The following is a 17,275-nucleotide window of genomic DNA, read 5'->3' on the forward strand; positions in this document are numbered from 1 at the left end:
GAGATCAGGACGCCATTTTAAAATGGCACCCCGATCTCGTGCCGCACTGAGTTCCAGCGAGCGGAACTCCTCAGTGCAGAAAACGGGGCGGTGTGGTGCCTCCGTCGCGCATTCCCCGCTGAGCCCCTTATTTAATGTGAGTGGCATTGTACAGACATGTGTTTCTCGCCGCTGTGAGCACTGGAAAACTCACGGCTAAACGCGCTCGCTATGGGACTTTGTTCCCATTTAGTTGAATCACGCCCAGCCAGAAAGCAACAACCCTGCAATAAACTCTCATAACTGGTTAAATAACCTACGGTGTGACAACCTGGTTATCCTTTGTCTATACTGTAAGTTAAAGTAAACCCGCGCAAATATAACATTAAACATAACTTAACTGTTACAAATCCATACTGGTGCTCTCTGATCAACTCATTTTTCCAAATGCTCAGTCCTTCTGTCCATCGCAGCAGATTCTAGTAATGCACATTATTCAACCACAATTACAGTCACAGAGTCAGAGGCTTCCAGCATGAAAAAAGGCCCTTCGGCCAACTTGTCCATGCCACCCAGTTTTTACCACTAAGCTAGTCCCAATTGCCCACATCTGGTCCATATCCATCTATACCCAGCTTTCCCATATAACTGTCTATAGAGACAAAGGAGTAAAAATTGACGAAGGAATAAAAAAAGTTATTCAAATGTGATCCTATCCTAAGTTCAGATCCATCTAGAAAAATCAACTGTTCCCTGATTCGAGAAAATTGTTCCTGTTAGGGGGTGGCACAGTGGTTAGTGTTGCTGCTTCACAGCGCCAGGGACCCGGGTTCAATTCCGGCTTTGAGTGACTGTGTGAAGTTTGTACGTTCTCCATGTGTCTGGGTGGGTTTCCTCCCACAGTCCAAAAATGTGCAGGTTAGGTGGATTGGCCATAATAAATTGCTCCCCAGTGTCCAGGGATGTGCAAGTTAGGTCATGTGGTTACAGGGATAGGGCGGGGTGGACATGGGTAGAATGCTCCTACGAAGGGTCGGTGCAGACTCGATGTGCTGAATGGCCTCATTCTGCACTGTAGGGATTCAATTCTATGAAATAACACCAAGACTTTGTCTCCTGATGCAGTCAGATACATTTCCTGACATCTGTCCTAGATTTGCCGTCACGTCCCTCATTTCACTTACACGGCTTCCAAGATTTTCGACACCATGTTCAATCTTACAGACTTAGACAATTTTCCCTCATAATCACCACATTTTAAGATCGGAGTGACCAGCTTTTTGCTCTTGGTTCTGTTTTGAGACACTCGTGACTTCTATATATAGTCCAGGAATTCAATATTTCCCTTTCTTCCTGTTGAGCAAAACTAGATAGTCGCTGTTGTTAGCCTGCTTACCAACATTTCACGCATCCAGTCTTTGATGATCCAAGATTTCATCCAGCTAAAGATCAGTAAAATCAAAACCATTGTCTTCAGCCCTCGCTACAAAATCTGTATCCAAACCATTAATTCCATTCCCCCTCCTTGGTCACTGTCTCAGACATGGACCAGACTGTTAGTTACCTAATGGTGCAGAATTAAATTCCAATCAAAATAATATGAATACTCACTTCCATCTGTAACACTGCCTGTCTTTGCCTTTATTTGAACTCATCCCATGCCACAACCTTCAACCATGCCTTTGTCACCGTAACACTATTCCAGCCAGGCTCCCAACTTTTGAGCTTAATCAAAACTCTACTGATCATATCTTATCCCTTATCAAGTCCTATTTACATTGTTACAGTCTTCACTGTACAATAGTGGTTATTGTATCCATACACACAGCAATCACCGCACCCCCTCCCATACACGCACCCAGCTTCCCATCCCCCGACACCCCCTCTCCCCAAATCCACCACCTTACATTCCCACACCCGCCTAAACTGAGACTTCCGAATTTCCATCGGGATAGTTTTAATTCCTTCAGGATTTCACTCCTCTTTTTCTTTAGGATCTTTCCACAAAGCATCCCTGCTTCTCTCACACCCCTCACCTCAGCCACTAATACCCCAAACCTGGACCAGAACTCGTCAGTCCTCTGACTCTGATTTCTTCTACATCTTCCGACCCTCTGCCCTAACCCTGGCAGCTGTACCTTCAGCCAGTAAGGGACCAACTTTGAAATTCTCTCCCTAAATCCTATAATGCTCCACCCAAACTAGGAACATAGATCCCTCCCTTGTCTAAGATTTTGGCCTTCCCTCCTAATACCTCTTCCTTTGGGGCAGGATTCATTTTTCTCTTTTGCCTCTAAGAAATGGGGTGTCTACATAAATGCAAGTTATTCAGTATTCTAGGTGCCGTTAGAAAAAGAGCATGGTGAATTTGGTATGGGAATCATAGAATTTACAGTGCAAAAGGAAGCCATGCAGCCCATTGAGTCTGCATTGGCCCTTGGAAAGAGTACCGACTTAATCTTTTTTAAAAAATCTTTATTATTGTCACAAGTAGGCTTACATTAGCACAGCAATGAAGTTACTGTGAAATCCCCTAGTCGCCACACTCCAGCGCCTGTTCAGGTGCACTGAGGGAGAATTCGGAATGATCAAATTACCGAACAGCACGTCTTTCGGGACTTGTGGGAGGAAACCGAAGTGCTTGGAGGAAACGCGCGCAGACACTGGGAGAACGTGCAGACTCCACACAAACAGTGACCCAAGCCAGGAATCGAACCTGGGACCCTGCTGCTGTGAAACAACAGTGCTACCATGCCGCCCACTTAAGCCCACACCTTCACACTATCCCGTAACCCAGTAACCCCACCTAACCTTTTTGGACATTAAAAGGGTTGGAATAGCAGAATACGAGATCAAAGATGTTGGGTTAGAGATCGAGAGTTGGGTGCAGCGAGAACCCCCTGTGACAGAGATTATCTTAATTTAGGAATACAATGTAGCACCCTAACTGTTAACCCACAAATTTTAAGTTTTAATAGGTGACAAATTTATACAGAAGCAAATTTGTGTTGCTGCTGCATGATGTGTTGGGTGCTCTGGATCCGTGGAACACATACAGGCCACCAACACTTAAAATAGTGCAACACTATTTTATTCAGTCAGAAACTGTTGAACATACTTTCACTGTGAGTTAACACGATATTAGATTGAACTAAAGACCTATGCCTTGTCCTAACCAGTCTATGCACTCAGCACATGGTGAAGATCTGTGCTGCAGGCTGTGAGCTCTGTCCTACTAGGAGGCTGCAGCTCGAATGAGCGGGAACTCTGATGCCCCCTGTCTTTATAGTGCGCGTGCTCTAACTGGTGATTGGCTGCGGTGTTGTGTGTGTTGATTGGTCCCGCTGTGTGTCCATCAGTGTGTGCATCTGCACCATGATATACTGGTGTATATTATGACATCCCCCCTTTTATAAAAGAATGTAAATGTGTGGCAATAAATAGTGTATGGTGAGAATGTTCCTAACGACTTCCGGTTGCGGCTATGCCTAGGTAGGTCGCACGTTCGGCAGCTCCCGCCGGGAACGGACTTTTGGGCTCTCCAGAGGGGCCCCAACAGCAATTGTTCGATGGCTTCCAGTGTGGGAAGGTGACAGCAGGGTCCCCCCGACATTATATGGATTGGACCAGGAGTGGAGCGGTGAAAAAAGTGATCTTGGGGCAGCGAAAAGTGCGAGGGAGGAAAAGCAAGATGGCGACGGGTGGAGACCAAGCAGCATGGGCGCTGTGGTCGCAGGAGTTTCTTAAATGCTGCTTTAAGGAGCTGAAGACAGAAATGCTGGTGGCGATTCAGAAGCTTGTGGAGACCCAGAAGGCCCAAGGGGCGGCGATCCGGGAGGTGCGGCAAAAAGCCTCGGAGAACGAGGATGAGATCTTGGGCCTGGAGGTGAAGGTGGAGGCGCACGAGGCGCTGCACAAGAGGTGGGTAGAAAAATTTGAGGTCCTGGAGAATAGGTCGAGGAGGAAGAATCTTCGGATTCTGGGTCTCCCAGGAGTGGAGGGGCCCGATGCCGGGGCATATATGAGCACGATGCTCAATTCGCTGATGGGCGCGGGAGCTTTCCCGAGGCCCCTGGAGCTGGATGGGGCTCACCGGGTCCTGGAAAGGAGACCCAAAGCCAACAAGCCGCCAAGGGCTGTAGTGGTGAGGTTCCACCACTTTATGGACAGAGAGTGTGTCCTGGGATGGGCCAAAAAAGAGCGGAGCAGCAGGTGGGAGAACACAGAGATCCGAATTTACCAAGATTGGAGTGCGGAGGTGGCTAAGAGGAGAGCTGGTTTCAATCGGGCTAAGGCGGTGCTCCATCGGAAGGGGGTGAAGTTCGGTATGCTACAGCCAGCACGATTGTGGGTCACGTTCCAAGATCGGCACCACTATTTTGAAATGCCCGATGAGGCATGGAACTTTATACAGACTGAAAAGTTGGACTCAAATTGAGGGTTTGTCGTGGGAGGATGTTTACTGTGTTCACTGTGTTTATTACATTTGGGGAATGTTCTTTTGGTTTGAGTGCTGGGTGGGGATGGGTGAATGGATTTGATGTGGGAGCTGTGGGAGAGTGTGGGCGTCTGTGTTGGAGGGGCAGGCCCCCGTGGAGGAAGAGGGGGAGCGGAGGCCCGGGGATGGGGAGTTGGGGTAAGGCCGCAAAAAGGAGCTACGCCAGAGGGGGCGGGGCCGGCTCAGGAAAGCGCGGGCTTTTTCCCGCGTTAGGGAAGGACGGGGGTGGGGCCGGTGCTGGAGAGGAGCGCACATTGACTGCCAAGGGGAGGGGGGATTCTCACACTGGGAGGTCGATGGAATGGCGGGAGAGGCCGGGGACAGCAGGAGTCAGCTGACTTACGGGAGTGTTATGGGGGGAGCAAAATGGCTAGATCTGGATCTAGCGGGGGAAGTGGGGGGGGGGGGGGAACAGGGTTGCTGCTGCATTGGCCAAAGGGGAGCTGGAAGTAGGAGAGGTGGTCGGGGCGGGGGTCCGCCGCCTGGGGGACTGGAGGGTGCAGGAGGCGCGGGCCCGTGGCTGGCCTAGAAAAGGAGATGGCTAGTCGGCAGGGGGTGGGGTGGGCGAGAAGCCCCCCAATCCGGCTGATAACTTGGAATATGAGGGGCCTGAATGGGCCGGTCAAGAGGGCCCGGGTGTTCGCGCACTTAAAGGGACTGAAGGTAGACATGGTTATGCTCCAGGAGACACATTTGAAGGTGGCAGATCAGGTTAGGTTGAGAAAGGGATGGGTAGGGCAGGCCTTCCATTCAGAGCTGGATGCGAAGAACAGAGGGGTTGCAATACTGGTGGGGAAGCGGGTGTCGTTTGAGGCAATGAATATTGTAGTGGATAATGGAGGTCGATATGTGATGGTGAGCGGTAGGTTGGAGGGGGTGCGGGTGGTACTGGTGAATGTATATGCCCTGAATTGTGATGATGCCGGATTTATGAAACGCATGCTGGGTCGGATTCCGGATCTGGAGATAGGAAGCTTGATAATGGGGGGGGGGGGGGGGACTTCAACACGGTGCTGGACCCAGCACTGGATCGCTCTAGGTCCAGGACGGGTAAGAGGCCTGCTGCGGCCAAGGTGCTCAGGGGGTTTATGGACCAGATGGGGGGAGTGGATCCATGGAGGTTTGTCAGGCTTCTTTTCCCACGTCCATGGAGCCTACTCCCGGATAGATTTTTTCATTTTGAGTGGGGCTCTAATCCCGAAAGTGGAGGGAACGGAATGTTCGGCCATAGCCATCTCGGACCACGCCCCGCATTGGGTGGAGCTGGAGTTGGGGCAGGAGAGGGACCAGCACCCGCTGTGGCACCTTGATGTGGGACTGTTGGCGGATGAGGAGGTGTGCGGGCGGGTGCGGGGGTGCACTGAAAGATATTTGGAGGCCAATGACAACGGGGAGATGCCAGTGGGGGTAGTCTGGGAGACTTTGAAGGTGGTGGTCAGGGGAGAGCTAATCTCCATTAGGGCCCACAGGGAGAAGAGAGAGGGGAGTGAGAGGGAGAGGTAGGTGGGGGAGATTTTAAGGGTGGACAGGAGGTACGCAGAGGCCCCCCGAGGAGGGGCTACTCAGGGAGCGATGGGACCTCCAGACGGAGTTCGACCTGTTGACCACGGGGAAAGCAGAGGCACAGTGGAGGAAAGCGCAGGGTGTCATGATATTCAAACACACATCACAACACACACATCATGATAGACAGACCAATTAGCACACATAACACGACAGCCAATCACAGACAAGGGCAGAGACAGCATAAGACAAGAAACACGACACCTGGTGGTCAGTCCATCTGGAGACAAGGACAAGGACAGGACCTGATTAACAAGACACTCAGAGAATCACCACATGCGGAGTACCAAGACAGATCTGTAAATAACAAGTTGGAATAAAACTGCGTTGTACCAATTGCAACCGTGTTGGTTCATCTGTACCTCAGAGCACCCAACTCCACATGATACCAGTGAGTGGATCGATACTTGCCGGCAAATCTGCCATCCTGAGCCATGGACATCAACAACAAACCGCAGCCGTTGCAAGTCGCTGGGAACCTGGGCACCAATTGGAAGCTCTTCAAGCAGCGATTTGAACTGTACATGCGAGCCAACGAAAAACAGGGTGCCTCGGACGAAACAAAGATTGCCATGCTCCTCACTACCGCAGGCCAGCACGCCATCGATGTATATAACTCCTTGGTGTTCGCGGAAGGCGAGAACCAATCTAAATATGACACGGTCCTCCTCAAGCTCGACCAGCACTTCAACGTTGAGGTAAATGAAAGCTTTGAGAGGTATATCTTTCAGCAACGCCTGCAAGGTAAGGATGAGCTCTTTCAACCCTTTCTGACGCACCTCCGCATACTCGTGCAGTCCTGCGGTTACGGCAACACCTCAGAGTCCATGATCCGGGACCAGGTCGTTTTTGGCGTTGCCTCCAGTGGCCTACGCCAGCAGCTTCTTAAACGTATGAGTAAGGGGAGAAGGCGAGTCGGATGCTGGCACACCAGCTTCGTAAGAGGGAGGCAGCGAGGGAGTTTGGTGGAGTTAAGGATAGAGGGGGGAATACGGTGCGGAGTGTGGTGAGAAGGTATTTAGGGACTTCTATGGGGATCTGTACAGGTCTGAGCCCCCAGCGGGGGAGGAGGGGATGCGACGATTCTTAGATCAGCTGAGGTTCCCGAGGGTGGAGGAAGAGGAGGTGGCTGGTTTGGGGGCGCCGATTGGGCTGGAGGAGCTGGTTGAAGGATTGGGGAGCATGCAGGCGGGGAAGGCCCCGGGGCCGGATGGGTTCCCGGTTGAATTCTACAGGAAATACGTGGACCTGCTGGGCCCGTTGCTAGTGAGGACTTTCAATAAGGCGAGGGAGGGGGTGACCTTGCCCCCGACAATGTCTAGGGCGCTGATTTCTTTGATGATTAAGCGGGACAAGGATCCACTCCAATGTGGGTCGTATAGACCGATCTCGCTCCTCAATGTTGATGCTAAGTTGCTGGCAAAGGTGCTGGCTACGAGAATTGAGGACTGTGTCCCGGGGTGATCCATGGGGATCAGACGGGATTTGTGAAGGGTAGGCAATTAAATACAAATGTGCGGAGGCTCCTCAATGTGATTATGATGCCCCCGGTGGAGGGGGAAGCGGAGGTAGTGGCAGCTATGGACGCGGAGAAGGCCTTTGACCGGGTGGAGTGGGAGTATCTTTGGGAAGTGTTGCGCAGGTTTGGGTTCGGGGAGGGGTTCATCAGCTGGGTCAGGCTGCTTTATAGAGCCCCAGTGGCGTGTGTGGCTACGAATCGGCGGAGGTCGGAGTACTTTCGGCTATACCAGGGGACAAGGCAGGGGTGCCCCCTGTCCCCCTTGTTGTTTGCACTGGCAATTGAGCCTCTAGCCATGGCACTGAGGGAGTCCAGGAAATGGAGGGGACTGGTCCGAGGGGGGGGGGGGAAGAGGAACACCGGGTGTTGTTGTATGCTGGCGACCTGTTGCTGTATGTGGCAGATCCAGTGGAGGGGATGGCGGAGGTCATGCGGATCCTAAGGGAGTTTGGGGACTTTTCGGGGTATGAACTCAACGTGGGGAAGAGCGAGCTCTTTCTGGTTCATTCAGGGGACCAGGGAAGGGGGATAGACGAGCTACCGCTGAGGAGGGCTAGGAGTTGGGGGGCCCTGCACAAGCTCAATTTGACATGGTTGGTGGAGCAGATGGAGGAGGATTTTAAAAGATGGGATATGCTGCCACTCTCACTAGCGGGTAGGGTGCAGTCGGTCAAAATGACGGTCCTCCCGAGGTTTCTCTTTGTGTTCCAGTGCCTTCCCATTATGATCCCCAAGGCCTTTTTCAAACGGGTAAGCAGATGCATCATGGGTTGTGTGAGCGAATAAGACCCCGAGGGTGAAGAGAGTGTTTCTGGAGCATAGCAGGGACAGGGGGGGGCTGGCGCTGCCGAATTTGTGTGGCTATTATTGGGCAGCCAATGTGGCGATGATCTGTAAGTGGGTAAGGGAGGGAGAGGGGGCGGCGTGGAGGGCGCTGGCGACGGCACCGCTGCCGTTCTCGCCGACAAGGTACACCACGAGTCCGGTGGTGGCGGCGACGTTGAAGATCTGGGGGCAGTGGAGGCGACACAGGGGCGAGGTGGGAGCCTTGGTTTGGTCCCCGATTCGGGAGAATCATCGGTTCGTCCCGGGAAGGATGGATGGGAGGTTTCGGAGCTGGCATCGGGCAGGGATTAGAAGAATGGGGGACCTGTTCATCGATGGGACGTTTGCGAGCCTAGGGGCGCTGGAGGAGAAGTTTGGGCTACCCCCGGGAAATGCTTTCAGGTACATGCAAGTGAGGGCATTTGTGAGGCGGCAGGTGAGGGAATTCCCGCTGCTCCCGGCACAGGGGATTCAGGACAGGGTGATTTCGGGTGTATGGGTTGGAGAAGGCAAAGTTTTGGCGATTTACCAGGAGCTGAAGGAAGAGGAGGAGGCCTCGGTGTAGGAGTTAAAGGGCAAGTGGGAGGAGGAGCTTGGGGAGGAGATAGATGAGAGTCTGTGGGCTGATGCCCTGAGAAGGGTTAATTCTTCCTCCTCTTGCGTCAGGCTCAGCCTAATACAGTTCAAAGTTACTCACAGAGAGCATATGACAGGGGCGAGGTTGAGTAGGTTCTTTGGGATGGAGGACAAGTGTGGGAGGTGCTCAGGAAGCCCGGCAAATCACGTCCATATGTTCTGGTCGTGCCCAGCGCTGGATGGGTTTTGGAGGGGTTTTGCGAGGACTATGTCCAAGGTGGTGAAAGCCCGGGTCAAGCCGAGCTGGGGGTTGGCATTATTTGGGGTAACGGACGAGCCGGGAGTGCAGGAGGCGAAAGAGGCCCGTATTCTGGCCTTTGCGTCCCTGGTAGCCCGGCGGAGGATTTGGCTATTATGGAAAGATGCGAAGCCTCCTAGTGTGGAAGCTTGGATCAATGACATGGCAGTGTTCATCAAGCTGGAGAGGATAAAGTTTGCCTTGCGAGGGTCTGTGCAGGGGTTCCTCAGGCGGTGGCAAACGTTCCTAGACTATCTCGCTAGGAGGAGGTCAGCAGCAGCAGCAGCAGCAGCAGCAGCTCAGGGGCGGGGGAGGGTATTTGGGTGGGTGGGGGGGGGGGGCTTCCCTATTGGTGCTTTTAAATGTCATATGGGGGGTTATTGTATATGGGGGAAATCCAATGTATAATTTTTGATTGTTGTGTTCTTGTTTCTTTCTTTTTGTTGGGGGGGGGCGGTTTGTTGAAAATCTGTTGAAAAATTTGAATAAATATATATATTTTTTTAAAAAGAGAATGTTCCTAACTACGTGTGGGGTGCGAACACATATTTACAGGACTACGTACATGAGAACTAAGCTATTTACATGGGAAGGTGCCTGGTGCAGAGAAGCAGTATGCAACAAGAATAACGAGATCAACACTAGATACAAACCAGTAAACGATCAAATAAAGCAACGAAACAGTTCAGAAAGTCTATAAGTCCGCAAAGTTCAGAAATTAAGTCTCTGAGGTGAGCGACAAATTCTGGTTGACCGTCTCAAGGGTGGCACACCACTCATCGTCTGGATCGATGCTGTATACCGATAGAAGCTGGATTCTTTGCTTCGGGGACACCTTGTTATTTGTAATGATACCGACTCGAAAAGGCGCCTTCGGGTCCTCGGTGTCAATGTTGGGTAGTAGGTCTGCATCGGACTCGGTGACCGTGGGTTGAATGGCCCGGACATTCCTGCGAGGCGGCGGCGGGCAGACGCTGTCCATTTTGCAGGATGACGGTATGCTGGTGGAAGGCAGATCACTTGCAGGTAGGTCTAAGAAGTTCTAATATCCCTCAACTCCTAGTATCATGATGTGTTGGGTGCTCAGGATCCGTGGAACACATACAGGCCACCAACACTTAAAATAGTGCAACACTATTTTATTAAGTCAGAAACTGTTGAACATTATTTCACTGTGGGTTAACACGATATTAGATTGAACTGAAGACCTATGCCTGTCCTAACCAGTCTATGCACTCAGCACATGGTGAAGATCTGTGCTGCAGGCTGTAAGCTCTGTCCTACTAGGAGGCTGCAGCTCGAATGAGCGGGAACTCTGATCTTTATAGTGTCTTTATAGTGTGTGTGCTCTAACTGGTGATTGGCTGCGGTGTTGTGTATGTTGATTGGTCCCGCTGTGTGTCCATCAGTGTGTGTATCTGCACCATGATATACACTGCACATTCTTGTTAAGGATCAACAAAACACCAAAGGCATCTTCCAATTTCATCTCAGTTAACATTAGGCTGAGCCTGACGCAAGAGGAGGAAGAATTAACCCTTCTCAGGGCATCAGCCCACAGACTCTCATCTATCTCCTCCCCAAGCTCCTCCTCCCACTTGCCCTTTAACTCCTACACCGAGGCCTCCTCCTCTTCCTTCAGCTCCTGGTAAATCGCCAAAACTTTGCCTTCTCCAACCCATACACCCGAAATCACCCTGTCCTGAATCCCCTGTGCCGGGAGCAGCGGGAATTCCCTCACCTGCCGCCTCACAAATGCCCTCATAAAAGTATAAACATCACCATTTTTTTCCCCCAACATTATATTACTTTAGTTGCATCCATCATCCTCCTTAAATCGCCTTACCTTTTGGATGCCAGAGTTTTGTTTTTTGTCCCGGTATACGTTTAAAGATTACAGGCTACTAAAGGTTCTGAGCGAATTAAATCTCTCTGGCAACAGGGTTCTCTTTGACTCCATCTTAAATTACTTTAAGCTGACCCAACAACTGACAGTTACTTACCAGTCTTCACAAGAGGCCGCAGAATGTGAGTTTTCAGATCAGTCACTGAGTTTTTGAAGGACTGTTCCAACTTAAATAGGTAGGCGGCTTCCCTTTGGCATTTCTCCTTTAGGTAAAACAAATATCAAGAGTTTCTATTTTCATGGAGAAGATCAAGGTCCAGAGGGCCGAAAATCACACTTAGCCTGAAGAAAGTTAAAATAGTGGTCGAGATAATTCCCAATTTGACATTATATTGTAGACGGTGCTCAGGAGTCCCACTGTTTTGAGGATCTGGGGAAGAACGAGAATACAGGGAGAAGGAAGAGCAAATAGCACTTTTGAGGTTTAGAAGAAACAGAGGAAAGATTAAAGGAGCAGATTGGACACAATCTAAACGGATGGGAACAGAGTCCCATAACGAGCGCTCGGTACCCATTTGGGTAGACTCTGGGCCTCAGCGGGGAACTCACCGACGAGGCCGTACTTAGTCCCGTTTTCTGCACCGAGGAGCTCCGCTCGCCAGAAATTCACAGTACAGAAGGAGATCGGGATGCAAATTTTAAATGGTGCCCGATCTCGATCCCCCGATGCGATCCCCAAATCCCTAACACCTATAAGGGGATCCTCAGGCACCACCCTGCACCCGTGCATGGCACCCCAGGCCCTATCCCTGTCATGGGAAAGATGCCAGCTTGGAACGTTGATACTGCCAGCCTCGTACCCTGGCAGTGCCCTTGCCAGCTATCAGTGCCAACTGGGCATCTTGGCAGTACCAGGGCCAAGGTGCCCAGGTGGCACCAGAGTGCCAGGATGCCACCCTGCCCAGAGGGAAAGCACCCGAGGCGTCTAATCCTGTGGGAGACCCCCACAAGTGCCATCCTGTCTGGTCCCCATTTGTGGAGACCAGCAATGAACCCAAGGTCTCCAAGGGGTTAGATGCCAATGCCTTGGTTAGATCGTGGGAGTGCATTTTAGAGTGAGACGAGCTGTCTCATTCCAATGTGCAGATGTGCTAAAAGGTGAACCGCCCACAATGAGCAAGAATTAACGTCGCAACGTCTTGCGAGAACGCGTTGGATCTTACGAGGCATAGCGAGCAGGGTAGATCCCAGAAGAGGGATCTCCCGGCAGTGTCGCGCCGTGCTGCCTTTTGTGAAGTGGACATGTTAAATGAAACTGCAACCAGTTAACATGCAACTCTTAGTAGGTGAAAACCAGTATGGAGGAAGTCATTTTATTCTCAAGTTAATTTTGAAACACTTCAGTAGTTTCCCCTTATACTCTGCAAAATATCTCGCTATCAGTTATGAAGTCGCCTCACAGGAAGTGTGGGATTAAGCAGATGGACATCAGCAAATGCATAACGGCAGGATTGGTATTTTGATTGGAAAGGTGGAACAAAGGGGGCTGGATTCTCCAAAAATGGGGCTATGTCTCCACGCCAGCGTAAACACACTGGCGTTTCACTCTTGATTTTCCTTAAAAAAGTCAAGGTTATGATTTCCGCGCAATGATTGATTCTCTGCCCCCACGCCAAACGCGATTTCGGCGTGGGGCTGCGGAGTATCCCGCCAGGGTCCTCATAATTTGAGAGATGTTGCAGCATACACAATTTCACTTGAGAAAGTAAAAGGAATAGAGGAATGTAAGTTTCCTTGTTCAGGAGTCAACAAGAACAAAGAGTCATTAAAGTTAGTGCTCGGGAAGGTATAAAACATAATAAAAAGGCAAATGAATGCTTGCTTGTTTCTCACGGTAGTTAGAATGCAAAGTAAGGACTTGCGTTTCAGTTGCACAAAACCCTCGGTCAAACCACATCTGGAATATTACAGTTCTGAGCATCAACCGCAGGGCAGAAATATTTAAAGGGTCACATAGCAGATTCATCAGAATTATACCAGGGCTGAAAGAGTTACATTGAGGGCCAGTTGTCTAAAGAAGTTATGTTTTCCCTCGAGTTTAGCAAGAGTGAGAAGTGGTCAGATCACTAGAATAAAGTCAGATCGGGTCAGGGCCCTTTCCTGTTCTTGCATTCAATTTTTAAAAAAAGTTCAGAAACACCTTCAGATGTGGGACAAATGGTAAGAGTCTTGGATGGTTCTTCAATTTACCTTAATCTCCGGTCCCAATCCGAGGGCTTCTTTGGAGCTTGATGCAGACTTTGAGAAAGATGTACTCCAATTTCTGGAAAATCTGCTCCTCTGTGACAATGTGTCTGAACCGGGCTGCTGGATGGGACAGTTTGAGTCCATTCTGCGGCTCAACTGAATATCAGAATCTCCATCTTCCTCAACAGATTGTTTTCAAGACAGCTTACTGGTTAAATAAAAAAGGAAAACCTAAGTATTGCAAATCAAGCACTATTTTCTCCCTTTTCTCTAAAGGGGTGAGATTCATCGTAATGAGATTCATTGAGAAACTTTCAGACATTTATTAAATTATCCCTAAATGGTGGCATGCATCAGCGCCAGCCAAGCTTTACGCATGTGTTGGTTACCTCAGGGATTTAACTGGCTAACACCACAAAACTTATAATCGCAGCCCTCTGCTTGTCCATCTATTCAATTTCTCAATTTCATGGCATCCGAATCCCAAGTACCGGAGAGTAATTGAAAATTGGCAAGTGCGGCCACAGATGATGAAATGTTTATGTCGCAAGGTGCTTCGCAGCTAAATGGGCCAGACTCAAGTGGGAAGAAGAGAAAAATTGGGAAAGCTTTGTGGAGTGTTATCAAGGATGGAGCTGTAGGAAGAAAAAGGGAGATTGTACACAACTGTAGAGAATATAGAACATAAAACAGTACAGCACAGAACAGGGCCTTCAGCCCTCAATGTTGTGCCGAGCATTGTCCCAAACCAAGATCAAGCTATCCCACTCCCTGTCATTCTGGTGTGCTCCATGTGCCTATCCAATAACCATTTTGAAAGTTCCTAATGTGTCCGACTCCACTATCACAGCAGGCAGTCCATTCCACACCCTAACCACTCTGAGTAAAGAACCTACCTCGGACATCCCTCCTATATCTTCCACCATGAACCTTATAGTTATGCACCCTTGTAACAGCTACATTCACCCGAGGAAATAGTCTCTGAACGTTCACTCTATCTATCCCCCTCATCATCTTATAAACCTCTATTAAGTCGCCTCTCATCCTCCTCCGATCCAAAGAGAAAAGCTCTAGCTCCCTCAACCTTTCCTCATAAGACCTATCCTGCAAACCAGGCAGCATCCTGGTAAATCTCCTTTGCACCCTTTCCAATGCTTCCACATCCTTCCGATAGTGAATTGACCAAAACTGCACACAATACTCCAACCAGGGTCATGTACAGTTGCAGCACAACCCCGCGGCTCTTAAACGCAAGCCCCCCGTTAATAAACGCTAACATACTATAGGCCTTCTTCACGGCTCTATCCACTTAGGTGGCAACTTTCAGAGATCTATGGACATGAACTCCGAGATCTCTCTGCTCCTCCACATTCTTCAGAACCCTGCCGTTAACCCTGTAATCCGCATTCAATTTTTTTCTCCCAAAATAAATCACCTCACACTTATCAGGGTTAAACTCCATCTGCCATTTTTCGGCTCAGCTCTGCATCCTATCAATGTCTCTTTGCAGCCTACAACAGCCCTCCACCTCATCCACTACTCCACCAATCTTGGTGTCATCAGCAAATTTACTGACCCACCCTTCAGCCCCCTACTCCAAGTCATTGTCTAAAATCACAAATAGCAGAGGACCCAGCACTGATCCCTATGGTACACCGCTGTTTAACTGGTCTCCAGTCTGAACATTTTCCACCCACCACCACCCTCTGCCTTCTATGTGATAGCCAGTTACTTATCCAATTGGCCAAATTTCCCACTATCCCACAGCTCCTTACTTTCTTCATGAGCCAACCATGGGGAACCTTATCAAACGCCTTACTAAAGTCCATGTATACGACATCAACTGCTCTACCTTCATCTACACACTTCGCCACCTCCTCAAAGAACTCAATCAAACCTGAGAGAGGAAGATGATTTGATGGGTCTGTCACCAATGGCAAAGCATGGTGGGGAGGGTTAGAAGGGCAGAAGTGTGAGATCCACGATGTTGGGTTAGAGATCACGAGTTGGATGGAGCAAGACCATGGAAGAGACAGAAGCTGAAATAATGGTCAATTAAAATACCTATTTATTTTACCTATGAATCTAGAACATCTTTGCCTTGAAGTTTTAAATTGTCACAAAAGGATCCAAACAACAGGGTTTAAGTAGGAAAGATTACCAAACCTCTGGCCTCAGTCCATATTTAGAAATTCTAGCTATACGCCAATAAGCGAAAGAAAAAAAACGGAATGCAGGAATTTTAGTAATTTTAGCATAAAAGCCTTTCAGCTCCTCGCCTGATCCAACACCAGGGGCTAGATTTTCAGAGAAGAGGTGGGAAGGTCAAGTTGGGAAACTTCCCAACTCAACAGACCTGTGTCCTTTAAATAGGCCCCCACCCTCCCATGTTTTCAATCCTGGGAGGCGGGGCAGGATGAATTCAGATCTACCGCCTCTGAGGCAGTTCAGAGACGGCCATCGAGATGAACGAGCACTGAGGCGGGTTGGTTAGAAGGCCCATCTTGGTTCTCCCAGTTGTGTTAAGGGCTGTTAGGCCCTCTAATCCTCACTCTTCACATATTCTCATCCTTACTTCGCCCTCATGCCCTCCATGCAAGGGCCTCTTAACTACCAGTTACATCCCAGTGTTGGTGACATGGTGGTGGCATTAATTGCAACACTTGAGGGTCTCAATTAGCCTGCTGGCCTTTAAGTTGCCCCTTTCCCTTCAAACCCACCAATGGGAGAAAGTCCAATGATTATTGGCAGAAACACACAAGAGAAGCCGGTTTCCTGTGCACAGTAGATTCCCATCTCAGGTGGAGATAGGCAGAGAAATGCATCCAAGCCAATTTTTAAAATGTGGTAGATAGTGGAAAATAGGGTCTCCCGAGGATCCATACTGGGGCTACTGTTAATGTGAATTGTGAATGATTTAGACTTTGGAATCAAAGTAAGATTTATAAATTTGCAAATGATGCCAAATTAAGGGATAGTTAAAACTGATTGCTGCAACAAAACTTGCAGAATCAGCATATAGTCAGCCAATGATTTCCAACATAGATATAAATAAATAAAAATAAATAATCTTTATTAATGTCAAATGCAGACTTTCATTAACACTACAATGAAGTTACTGTGAAAAGCCCTTAGTCGCCACATTCAGGCACCTGTTCAGGTACACGGAGGGAGAATTCAGAATGTCAAATTCACCTAACAGCACGTCGTTCGGGACTAGTGGGAGGAAACCGGAACACCCGGAGGAAACCCACGCAGATACAGGGAGAACAGGCAGACTCCGCACAGTGACCCAAGCGGGAGTCAAGCCCGGGACCCTAGCGCTGTGAAGCAACAGTGCTAACCGCCGTGCTACCGTGCTGCCCCACGGCAGTGCAAGGTAACGAGCAAATGGATCTGGAGTATAAATCGGTGGAATTAGCAATGCAGGTCAATAAGCATACACACACAAAAACAAGTCAAGCGTGAGAGTTTATTTCTAGAGGGATATAATTGAAAAATAAAGAATTCATGCTCAACTTTCATGAAATTGGTTAGACCACACTTGAGTGCTGTGTACAATTCTGGTCCCTTTATCATATAAAAGGATATAGAGGCATCCGAAGAAAGTACAACATTTTTTTTACAAGAATGATTCCAGAACTGCAAGATTAGCGCTATGAGGAAAGGCTGGATCTGTCTTCTTGAGAAAGACAGGGCTGAGGAGTGATGATCTAACAAAGGTCTTTAAAACAGAAGACAAATGAAGTAGGTTTCCTTTTGGGGGAATTACCTAAAAATAAACTAAGGACCATCAATACAAGATGGACATCAAGAAATTAAATTGGGAATTCTGAAGAATTATTTTGCACAGGGATCAAAAGTTCATGTGGATATTATAGATTTATTAAAGGAAGCTAGCTAAAAATATGAGGGGGCAGCGAG

At 49.1% G+C, this 17,275-nt stretch overlaps 1 protein-coding gene across 4 annotated transcripts in view; it reads right to left on the minus strand.

Moving 5' to 3' along the window:
* The window catches only part of LOC140385732 (ALS2 C-terminal-like protein), a 188,634-nt gene that overhangs the window by 126,801 nt on the left and 44,558 nt on the right, over window positions 1-17,275 (minus strand). For all 4 annotated transcript variants that reach the window (XR_011933430.1, XR_011933431.1, XM_072468188.1 and 1 more), the window contains exons 2-3: window positions 13,355-13,559; window positions 11,262-11,367 (exon numbers count right to left, since the gene is read on the minus strand). Coding sequence is in view for 2 of the 4 variants with exons in the window: in XM_072468188.1 (XP_072324289.1) it covers window positions 11,262-11,367; window positions 13,355-13,495 (247 nt within the window). In the remaining 2 variants the exon portion in view is untranslated. The remainder of the gene's footprint in view (window positions 1-11,261; window positions 11,368-13,354; window positions 13,560-17,275) is intronic.

This window comes from Scyliorhinus torazame, chromosome 11 (genome assembly GCF_047496885.1).
Source record: "Scyliorhinus torazame isolate Kashiwa2021f chromosome 11, sScyTor2.1, whole genome shotgun sequence".
NCBI lineage: Eukaryota > Metazoa > Chordata > Chondrichthyes > Carcharhiniformes > Scyliorhinidae > Scyliorhinus > Scyliorhinus torazame.